We start from the raw sequence: 12,230 nt of genomic DNA on the forward strand, positions 1-12,230 counted from the left end.
GAATTGCAGAATCTGCGATCTTCACCCACTCGGACGATCTGTTGTATTCAGCATCCCTTACAAGAATAGCACATTCGCAGGTCCACTCACATGAGTGGACAGCGATTGCAATTTCCGTTTGTGGAAATAAAATTGCAGCATATTCTATTCTTGTGTGGACTCCACACAGCCACCTTCCGTTGAAGTCAATGGAAGCCGTCCGACCCGCAGCCCATCCGCAATTGATACTGTGGATAGGTGGTGGGTACCCGCGTCATCAACTAATGTTGGCATAGGAAAAAGAAAGATTTAAAGAAAAAAATCTGTACTGCGCATGTTGAACAGCGGCTCGCTCCGGCCATCCACAATACAGGAGTTCAAAGGTATGCGTGGTCGCCAGCCGGGGACAAGGCCGGATTTCGCTGTGGGCTCCGGGATGTGAAATCCGACCCGTCTGTGCAAGATTGGCCTTAGACTAGTGACATTTAGTTGACAATTTACATTATCACTGTGCATCTCATCTGACATTTCATTTTTCACTATGAATACACTGGAGAAAAAACTATTTAATAGATTTGTTTTCTCCTCATCACCCTCTACAATTTCTCCTAAATTATTTATTAAGGGGCCAACACTTTTAGTATTAATATTTTTACTATTTATAGTTTGAGAACAGTTTAGGGTTAGTTTTACTGACTTTCGCAATAAGTCTCTCTGTCTCCACCGTCACTACTTATCAGAGTTTTACATAATTTTTTTTTATAGGTTTTTTTGTGCTTCTTCACTGCCTACTTGTTTTAGTAGTTTAAACACTTTTTTTTTTTTACAGTTTTTTGCCCCCTTTACATCTTTATTAAGCCACATTGGGTTTTTACTATACCAAGTTTCAGACAAACCACAAAATTAATTACCAGTATGTTCTAAGATCAGACTTTAAAATTAGGACATGTAAGTAAATATAGAGCATCGACCTCTCAGATCTACAAACAAAATTATCTAGATACTTTTGTTTTGCATCTATATTAGGCCACTTTCACACGGGCGATAAAATCGTGTGATAGCGTGAAAAAACACATGTATGTGAAGCCCATGCTTTCCAATGGGTTCCTTCACATTAGCGCTGTCTTCTCTATTTGCTGCATTCTCTATATTGCCACAATTTGCAATATAGAGAATGCAGCCCCTATTTCCCTATGGAGACTTCATTTTTGTTGCATCGCAGCATACAAAATTGTTGTTTTCGTGTGATGAGACTTAAGCCCTACCCCGAAACTAAGCTCCAGCTGCACCCCTTCCAAAAAAAAAAAGTACCTGGGTCCTCTCGCTGCTCTCTGAAGCTCCCCTGACAGTCTTCATTCGCCCACAGATCACTTCTTGGTTGCGGGATTCATAAATGCAGGGCTGGATGAACCAGTACGATGGCTGTGATTGGTTCATCCAGCACTGCTCAGCTAATCAATGCAGCACTGGATGAACCAGTCACAGCTACGGCAGCTGTGGGCGTTCCCTTTGACTCAGCGCAGCCAACCCATATCTCCACCGATTAGTATAGTGGATACATATTACACTAGTACCCACTCAGTCTAAACACCCCTCTAATACGAACCTCACATGCTCACCTCCAGGACTTCTCTAGAGCAGCACCGATCCTCTGGAATGCTCGACCCAAAAACATCTCGACAATCCCCAATGCATGGAACCCCAGACGCGCCTTAAAGATGCACCTTGTTATAGAAGCATACCTAACTGCCTGATCTAGTCCTACTCCCCTACAATATGCCCCTCCCTATAGCTTTGCACTTTTGCCTATCATGTGCACTTCCTGCCCCACACCTCCTAAACTACTCTCCCTGTTACCATGCGGCGGTTGCTGCTCTTCCCGGGGCGGCGGTGTGCGGGGTCCCGCGGTCCGGTCTGGCTTATCAAGGGTAGTATACCATAACACTCACCTGTTTGTGTCCTAAAAACTGTATATCGCATGTTATCGTCACATTGCTGTGTTCCCCTTTTCTCTACCTCCTGCCCCTGTACCTTCTGTATCACCCCATCCCCTTTGTTTCCAAATAATTGAATACCTTATGTAACTTTTGGAATTTCTGAAATTTTCATATTGTTTGTGTTCCTCTAAAGTGTTGCAGAATAAGTTGGCGCTATACAAATAATATATTTGTATAAAGTATAAAATAAATTATTATAAATATGACTATAACTAGCTGATCGATGGGGTCTGACCACTGGGACCCCCACTGATCTCAAGAGCGCTAATCTCCACAATCATTGAAATGAATGGAGCAGTGAGGCACCTGCATGACCTTCACTCCATTCATTTGGGGACCAATCGGACCCCTACCAATCAGCTAGTTATTTCTTATCTCGTGGAACTCCATCACTCTGTCCAAAACCAGCTCTGATGGGAAGTGTGGAGAATGTGGTGTTAATGCAGCCTTAGGGCGCCCACCCACTGGCGTTTTTTTACCTGCGTTTTGCGTTTTTCCTGCACAGGCATAGAGATAACATGTGTTCCTGTCCACAGGCGTTTTTTTTGCGTTGCGTTTGCGTTTTTAACATAGGAACTGTCAGTTGCATATGTGTCCTTATTTTTCTCCTAATGCACCCATGAAAGTCAATGGAAATTAATGGAAAAGCCGCGAAAACGCCGCGAAAAACGCGCGGAAAAATCGCGGTAAACGCGGCAAAAACGCTGCGTTTTTTTCCCGCGGAAAATGCAAACGCCAGTGGGTGGGCGCCCTTAGGTAGGGGGCACACGGGCGTAAGCGCATTTATGCACGTATTTGTACAATCAGCATTGTGTATTTGCTTTCAGATGAGTGTGTATTACTGTACTTTTTCAAATCATGGAAACAGTGCCTCCACAAGTTTCATTTTTGCGCTTGACTTCTGGGCAAACTTTTTAAACTACACCTTTTCTTTTGACACCACTTTCTGGGGGCGTGTCAAGGGTAGCGCTTCAGTATTTTCCTCCCGAGCCCTTTCTTTCAATTCTAACTGGGACCGTGCTTCAGCCCAACTGGTGACCGTCGCTTCCTGTTTTCTCAGAGCATCTTGTAGACTTCCTACTAGCTCTCTCATTTGACTGTCTTCTTCTCTAAGTTTCAGGATTGCTTGAACCTGTAAGTTCACTTGAATCAAGTCTGCCTCTTTTCTTGCCAGAGCCATTTCAAGTCTATTGTTGTGTTCATGTAGAGCAGCATTGGAACTTCCTAATGCAGTCCGCTTCCCTTGTTCATGCTCTTCAGCAGAGACCCAGCATGCAGGGTTTTCATCAAGTTTCTCTTCCAGAACTGACACCTGCGCCTGAAGTGTTGCAATTTGCTCTGACAAATTCCTCTTTGTTTCTGCATCTTCTTCTAACTGCTTGAGGAACACATCTCTCTCATCTTGCATAGTCTTCACGTGTGCACTAAGAGCAAGCCTCTGCTGCCTCTCTTCTTGCACCAGCCTCTGAGACTCTTCAGTCTGAGCTTCCAGCTCCACCTGCAGTCTATTCACCTGCTCTGACAACGCTGTCTGCACACTGTCACCTTCAGTGCTCTTAAATTGTAGCTCTTGAAGCTGCATTTCTACTGCATTTCTCTTGCATTCAAATTCATGTTTGTCTTCCAACAACACCTTCACCTTTTGGGTCAGCTCAATACACTCACTTTTTAATGTTTCATTCACCTTTTCAGTTTGCTCCAACTGCTTGGACAGTTCCCCCATAACTAGAACACGACTCTGTTCCAGCTCCTGGATCTGGGTTTCATGTAGTTCAGCTTTCTCATACAAGCTTATCTGTAGCTGGGACACCAGTCTCTTATTGTACCCCAGTCTGTCTTTCAAGATCGCTGCTTGCTTCTCTGCCTGACTGCAAGCAGCTTTCTCTAGTTCTTCCTTTAGCTGACTTATCTGGGACTCCAATTCACGATTTTTCTTTGCCAACTGCATTTTCAATTCTGCAACCTGATTCTGCAAACCTGTAGTTTGATTACGTGCATCTGTAGAAGCTCTTTCTAACTTGCAACACATAATCTCCAACTCTTGGGTTCTCATTTGCAGTTTCTTACAGTCCTGTTCACACTGCACAGATTGTGCCTCCAGACATACTCTGCGGTCAGCCTCATTTCTGGCTACATCTCTGAGGTCTTGGATCTCTTCATGGGCTTTTGAAAGACATCCCTCATACTTATTTTTCTCACTTCTCATTTCTTCCAAGCTCTGTTCACACTGAACATTTTTCTGTTCCAGCAACACCCGGTGATCAGTTTCAGCCTTAGCTAATCTCCTAAAGTGCTCAATCTCCTGTGAGAGCTGCATTCTGTGCTTTCAGCTGACCAGCTACCTGGAGCTCATTTTCACTTTCCCCCTGGACGTGAGGGACTGCACTGACTGCACTTTCTGTCTCCTGGCTAGAAGCAGTCTTTTTCTTTTTTGCACTTTTAGTACTTCTCTCTATCACTATAGGCATAGTTATGCTAACTTCCACCTGGGCGTTGGCTGCACTCCCTACAGCAACCTGTTCACACCCTGACAAATTAGGAAACATAACTACACATATTAGGCACATCATATAGAAAACACATCCCACAATCCCCCATACATGACATTGCAGGGTTAATGGATGTTAGTTCACATTGTGCAGATTCCCCTGCACCAACCTGCAAAAAGGACACGTTATGCATTTTGTCTGATTTTGCATTATCAGAATGTTGCAATCCATATTACCTCATTTCCTCGGTCCTTGGTGTGCACTCCTCACTCCCCTGAGTTGATGTGTGGCACTGCAACCGCCAACCGCTCCTCTGGACAAACTGGTGACAGTCCTTGAGCACTGTTCACACCTGCAGTTTTTGTATGAAACTGCAGTGGATCCTTTTCCTCCCACAGCTGAAAAAAATGGGGAAAGTCCGTGCCCAACGCAAACTCCACTTGCAGACTCTCACATTTAGTCAAGTTCCATGTCACCATGCCATATGGAGTCTCAAAGGTTAGACTCGCCACTTTGTCACCACTTCACCGCAGTGAAGGAATAACAAAATGTCTGGCATAACTGCTGACCTGTCCTGCTGTGGATCCAAGTCCACAAACAGTGGGATCCCACCGACTATCAGCTGGCATGTTCTCACCTTCAACTTCACTGGAACTGGCCTCCTGGCCAACCGTCCATGTTGTCACACCTCCAGACGCAGTCCATCTGTCTCCCGGCGACAGTCTCCCGCTGTCGATGCCTGTTGCTCATGGCAACTGCAAATTTCAGCCTCCTGGCTCTTTAACCACTGCCTGCAGCTGCAACCGCAGTTTCGGCCTCATAGCACTACAGCTCACATGTTGCTCTCTGCAGCTTTGTGCGCCACTCCACTTTGTGCCTGCATCCTCCACCATATGTGACAAATTGGGGTCCCTTGCCTGTGAATCGCTGACCTCTTAGACCAGAAAATGGCCACCACACATGTAGAAATGCTTCATGAGACGTGGTTTCTCTTTAAGACTGGCGCCTGCCAGCATTTATTCACAGCATAACAAATAAATCATACACAGTCCAAAATAGTTTGGGGTTCACAACCCACAGGATCCTGTCACTTAACCCCTCCTGAGGCATCTGGAGGGCATCTTCCTCCATCAGACGGGGTGACAGGTCCACACTGGGCCTCAGCTTGCAGCCTGTCCTTCACTGCCAAGCTGTAACTTCCCCCCCCCTTGCTTCTGGCAGGAACTGGCTTAAATGCAACCAATTCTTGCTAAACCCATCAGGTGTTAAGCCTAACTTTCCATTTCCAGGTATCAGACTGCCTGACTAGCATCCTTTGCAAGTCATTCTGATACTGCATCACTACAGTAGGTAGATGAATTTTGTGTAAATTGATGTGTAGTTGTGGCGATTTTGTCACAATTTTGCACAAATCGTGACTAAATAGCAAACTACAAAAGTTTTCCTGGAGAGCGAGGCCTGGAGCGAGTGCTCCAAGTACAGCAATGACAATCCAACCTTGCCCATAAGTGAGGTAGACAGGGCTCATATATTCTCAGAAGTCTCCTATGTGAGAGGATAAAGTAGGGCTGTGAAATGTTGTGTCCTTGTAGTGCCATTCTAGGAGATGAATTACAAAGTAGTTACTAGGTGGCAGCAGAAATCAGAACTAATGCAGATAGTAGTTCTATGTGGGTAATTTAAAGTAGTTGTCTGACTTTTTGCGGATCCTAATTAATTTTTTTCTCATAGAGGACCTGCTTTTACAAATAAGGCCGCCTGCAGACGGGCGGGTCGGATCCGGCGGCGAGAATTCTCACCGCGGGACCAGACCCGAGCGCCTGCAGGGAGGAGCGCGTACTCACCCGCGCCTGGCGGCCCCGACTCTTTCATGTGCCGGCTGCCAGGCAGCCGGCGCATGCGCAGACCAGAGCCGCCGGCCGGGTGAGTAACGTTTCTGTGCGAGGCTCTGCGAGCCCCGCACAGAAATAGGACATGCCGCGGTTTGTTTGCCGCGTGACATTTCGCGCGGCCAAACCGCGGCCGTCTGCATAGGAGTGCGTATTGTAATGCACTCCTATGCAGGCTTTTAGTGGTGGAAATCCAGCGGGAAATCCCACCGCGGGATTTCTGCCCGTGTGCAGGTGGCCTAACGTTTATATTGGACAACTCCATTAAGGCACAAGTCGCAAATTTTCTATATTTCCCCAGGAATATGCACGTATATTGCCATAGCTGTGTAGCATCATAGGTTGGGATTGGGTTTAGCTGCTTGTACCTGAGGATAAAGTCATGGGCCTGAGTGGCGGCCAGAACATGGACTGTGAGCCTGTGATATTAGAGTAGCAAATGGGGGTTTATTTTAAAAAAAACAGACCTGCATCTATGGTTAATATTCTACATTTCCAACTCATTGAGGATAGGTCATCAATAGTAATGGTCCTGGAGAACCCCTTTAAGTGATTTGTCACAGCACTGTTATGTTATACTCACACAAGTAATTGGAATGTTGTAATGTATCGGCGTATAGTATAATTATCTTTTCGACTCCCCTAATCAGCCTCAGAATCTGGGGAACCTTCAATGTGCACATCCATTTAATATGGAGTTGGTCCTCTCTTTACCCCCATAGGCATCATCACTCTTCTGGAAAGACTTCAGTTGTAAGACCATTAATGATGCTGTGAACTGATGTTGGGTGGTCATTCCATTGGGATCTCATGTCACCCCTAATTTCCAACAGAAGTGACCCGCTGCATTGTCATGGTCATTCTTTGATTTCATATGCCTTTCTTTCAGGTGGAGAACATGTAGTGAGGGTGCCGGCTCTTGCCAACAAGAACCTTGTTCCATATTCAACAACTACAATTACCGTCAATGTACAAGGTGAGGTGCCGAGAAATGACCAGCATTGTGGGTATTTAATGTCAGATGGTGTCCGAACAAGTGACTGTTTCCATCATCTCTCTTTAGGAATTCCAATTGCACAATTTCTTGAAGATGCCATAGATGGCGCAAGTCTAAGCCGTCTCATCGTTGTACCATCCGGTGATCTAGAACGAAACATTAGAGGTTTGACTCGGGTTCTCATTGGTACACATTATCTTGACAAAACTAACCAGTGGCACCGATTAGGAGTGAATCGCAGGGATGAGGCCATTCAAAATATCAACACAGGTGACATTATGCCGTTTCCTGGGGTCACTTCTAGGAGGCCGATCTTCATGTTGTATCTACTGTAGCATCCATTCCATAACATACTCTATCCTCACTTCCCCAATAGGTTATTTCAGGTTACGTGATCATCATCGTAAAAAGGATGGAACTTTTGGATATTTCTCTGGATCGAACTCCGGCACCTGGTAGCTATGACTTCTCTCTTTAGGTCTCACTTATATTATAGTGTAGACTTTTTACATTTTCTGTAATCATTTTCATATCTTTAGGCTCACCGCTTATGTCGTCAAACTCTTTGCTATGGCTAAGAATGTGATAAACATAGAAGATAACATTCTGTGTGATTCTGTCAAGTGGTTGATCTCAATGAGGCAGAAGCCAGATGGGATGTTCAATGAGAACATTCCTATTAGCGATCAATATATGAAGGTAAGTGCTCTAGATAAGATCCCAATGCATCCACACACAGGTTATACGGGATAGTTAGGGTGAATATGAAGTAAAGGGGTTTAGCAGTAAGGGACATTGAGGGCCTATCCTCTAGATACCGTATACCATAAAAGTTTGATTGGTGGATTAGTGAGGGCTCACCCATTAGGAGCCAGACAGTGAGGTCCAGCTCTGCTTGGAGAAATGGCTGCATGTATGCAGCATGTGAGACATAGATATATTGCCGAGGCTGCACATTAGGATATTTCTGTATCTCTTTGATTTTTTTTTTTTGAACTATTATAGATTTTTATTCAGTTTTTCAACAGCACAAAATAAAACAATTTCCATAAAGTCTGTAGCTGACATATGCAATCTACTGCAATGTCGTCAGTCTGTTGCATATTAGGATTAAAATTAGCTATGTATATAGATAGAAAGGAATCTAGAATGGAGCAGAAAATATATTAAAAAATAAGAACAAGGGGAAGGGATTGAGCGCAGATGTATTATTCATTATGAGAGCACGTGTCTCGGTTTGAGGCCCAGAAAATATTTTCTGTGTCCTAGGACCAGCCAGAATCTTGTCCAACTATACCCAATTTTACCGTCAGGAGAATCCTGAGATCGTTAAGGTTTCCCTCATCTAGGGAATTTGTGGAGCCATGGGTCCCACCATAAATGAAATGCAGATGATCGACCTTGTCTATAGTGAAACAAGCTTTCGAGTATACAGTGTTTGGATAGCTGTCAGGGAGTCTACAGATGGAGAGGCGGTGGATCTCCTGTTTCTTGCAATCAGGAGGACTGCTGACTGGAAAACATGGCAAATCAGTCTCCTGATGTTGGGTGGATAGTTGTCAATGCCTAAGGCTAGTAAGGCCAAGAGAGGGTCCATTACAACAGGACTGTCAGTTACCTCCAATAACAATTTCAATATAGAAAACCACCAAATTTGTATTTTAGGGCAATTCAAAAAAATATGTAGCAGGGAGCCTGTCTGCCCACAGTTGCGCAAGCATAATTTGAAGTGCCTTAGAATAATTGTGCTAATTTAGAGGGGTAATAGTACCAACTCAAGATTAATTTATGGAAAATTTCATGGAGATTAGCACATGAGGATGCTCTTAAGGGCCATTTTATGGCCTTTGACCATTGTTTGGTTCAGAAAGTTCTGCCCAGATTTTTTCCCAATTTAGTAAATGTGTTTTTTTGGAGAACACTGCATCTCCATTAAGGTAAGCATAGATGGATTTAGTGGTCCTAAATTCTAGTTTAGATGACCCAGAGAGGAAATCAAATACTTGTTTAGGCACCTCGTGATTGAGTTGTGGATGCGACAACCTGTAACTTCTGGTAGGTGTGAAAATTTAAAATTGGAATATTGCATTGTAGTGCAAGTTCCTCAAATGGCTTAATTTTTTTTTTGTAAATTTAAAATATATTTAGATAACTAAACCTTTAAATGTAGTAAGAGCAAGGCAGTTTATGCTATATCTTTGGATAGGCCTGGCTGTGGCCATTCACTGATCAGAATGTAAAGTTTTATGAGTTCCACAGCATTAACCCCTTAACCATCTATGACATACAGTTACATAATGCAGGTTCAGGTTTGTATTGAGGGGGATCAGGAGAATCTTTAAGGCCAAGTGAATATAGAAGACTTTTCTGAGCCGACCACCAGAGATTAACCAGATTTAGTACTTTTAGTTGCTTCAACAAGTAGTGAGTCCCCAAAGCGCCAAATGTTTTAACATTTTTAAAAAAACAAAGAAGTAAACAGCAAGGTTCAGTTATGCAGCCGGTGTCTGAGTGATGTTCTGCATTCTTCCTCACTGGTTTTATTTTTGGGCCCAGTCTTGTTCTTCTTGGGTCCTTCCAAACTGAAGGACGGGCTGCATAGCTCTAAACACTGCAGTAACTGGCACAGTGCTGTAAATGTCCAGCTGGCTAAGGATAGTCTTTCAATGAGAAATCCCCAAAACATCTTAAAGATAGCAGGTAGAAGTATACAAAGCAGTCTTTTAAAGTAAATTTACAAGCACAAAATGAACATTTTGATTCTCGCCAGACCCGTGGAGCTCTACACCTCCCCAAAATGTTATATGCCTAAAAGTTACAGATGTCTTCTACTAGGACTCAGCTGAAGCCCATCCTTACCTAGATGCATTGACAACCAAGCAGCACTCATAAAAGGAAATAAGAAATACCCTATTGCCAACCACTGTTCTCTATTAACACATTTTTTTCCTCTTTGTCACTCAGGGTGGTGTTGCGGGTTCGTCAGATCCTGATGTTGCCATGACGGCTTTTGTTGTTATTAGTCTACTGGAGAGTCAGAAATACTGTACCAATATCATAAATGTAAGTGACCGGCAGAAAGAACTGAAATATATAATCCATATGCACCGAGCTAACAAGTATCACCAACTAGACAATGTAGTCTGTTGAAAGTTTTCGAACTTGCGTTTTTATGGAATAGTAGTTAAACTGTAGTTGCTCCATCCATAAGTTAAATGTTGGCAGAGTAAGAGAAAACACAGTTGCAATTTTCAAAGCTTTTTTGGAAAGCAGAGTTACGCTCCAAAATTTTGGCCACCTATACAGCTTGGGACATCGACTCTACAATATTCCACTTGAACTAACTGTTGCAGAGGTTCACCCTCGGTCAGACAACCATTATCTTCCAGCTACCTCCGTGGTTCACAGTGGCAGCCAACGACTACCCAGAGCCTATCCATGGGCGAAAGCTACAACCCCAATTCACAAAACGTTGGCACACTGTGTAAAATGTAAAGAAAAATAGAATGCAATGATTTGGAAATCTCATCTAACTATATTTTATTCACAGTAGAACATAGAACACCTATCGGAAGGGGAAAGTTAGAAATTATTCCATTACATTTTTTAAAAAAAGTTGGGCCAGGGTCGTGCCTACCATTGTGTAGCATCATCACTTCTTTTTACAACAGTCTGTAAACATCTGGGAAGCGAGGAGACAGATTGTTGGAGTTTTGAGAGAGGAATGTTGTCCAATTCTTGTCTGATGTAGGATTCTAGCTGTTCAACAGCCCTGGGTCGTCTTTGCCAGATTTTTCATTTTATAATGCGACAAATGTTTTCTGGTCAATAATTTTATTAAATGATTTTGAAAAGTACAAGCAGAGAAGTTAAAGGAAATTGCATAGTCATTTACATCACAATGATAATAAACTAATGTGACATAATGGCTTAATTCAGCATGACTATTCCATCGTACAGGTAGGGGTACAACAAGAATACTAAGATCAGTAGTGATAGATGTAGCCCAGTTTCTAATATGTAAGGTACTAAGAACTGAAAAAGAAAAATACCAATCTCAACATAAGATGATCAGTGGCCAAAAAGGGAAAACAGGTAAGTGGGAAGGTAAAGTTGGGTGGGAGGCATCTCAATACCCCGGTATCCCAAATCAGAGAAATAATATAAGATCTGAAGTTAGAGATAAAGAGATTTAATATTCCTGTTTAAAGGGGTTTTCTGGGTACAGACTAACATTAGTATAAGTCATTTTGTAGTAGGTTCACTGTACCTGGTCTAGCTGCTTTCTGGGAATCATAGAATGGTAGAGTTGGAAGGGACCTCCAGGTTCATCAGGTCCAACCACCTGCTCAGTGCAGGATTCACTAAATCATCTCAGACAGATGTCTGTTCAGCCTCTGTTTGAAGACTTTGCATTGAAGAAGAACTCACAATCTTCCGTGGCAACCTGTTCCACTTATTCATCATTTTCACTGTCTAATATCTGATCAGTGTCTCCTCCCTTTCAGTTTCATCCCATTGCTTCTAGTCTTTACTTGTGCAAATAAGAATAAGGCTGATCCCTCTGCACTGTGACAGTCCTTCAGATATTTGTGAACAATAAGCTATTAGGTCTCTTCAGCCTTCTTTTTTGCAAGCTAAACATTCCCAGATCCTTTAACCATTCCTCAAAGGACATGATTTGCAGACAGCTCACCATCCTGGTAGCTCTTCTCTCAACTTGCTCCAGTCTGTCTGCTTTTTGTAAATTGGGTATACCGCAACGGGACACAGTATTCTAGATGCAGTCTGACTAAGGAAGAGTAGAGGGGGATAATTACCTCATGTGATCTAGACGCTATGCTTCTCTTAATACATCCCAGATTTGTGTTTGTCTTTT

General features: G+C 43.2%; 1 protein-coding gene across 1 annotated transcript in view; it reads left to right on the forward strand.

Moving 5' to 3' along the window:
• Positions 1 to 12,230, forward strand: part of LOC136610274 (A.superbus venom factor 1-like) — a 193,999-nt gene that overhangs the window by 126,984 nt on the left and 54,785 nt on the right. Inside the window, exons 22-26 of the mRNA XM_066589506.1 lie at positions 7,244 to 7,330; positions 7,418 to 7,621; positions 7,728 to 7,806; positions 7,891 to 8,050; positions 10,316 to 10,414. Of these exons, the coding sequence (XP_066445603.1) occupies positions 7,244 to 7,330; positions 7,418 to 7,621; positions 7,728 to 7,806; positions 7,891 to 8,050; positions 10,316 to 10,414 (629 nt within the window). The remainder of the gene's footprint in view (positions 1 to 7,243; positions 7,331 to 7,417; positions 7,622 to 7,727; positions 7,807 to 7,890; positions 8,051 to 10,315; positions 10,415 to 12,230) is intronic.

This window comes from Eleutherodactylus coqui, chromosome 2, assembly GCF_035609145.1.
Source record: "Eleutherodactylus coqui strain aEleCoq1 chromosome 2, aEleCoq1.hap1, whole genome shotgun sequence".
NCBI classification, from domain to species: domain Eukaryota; kingdom Metazoa; phylum Chordata; class Amphibia; order Anura; family Eleutherodactylidae; genus Eleutherodactylus; species Eleutherodactylus coqui.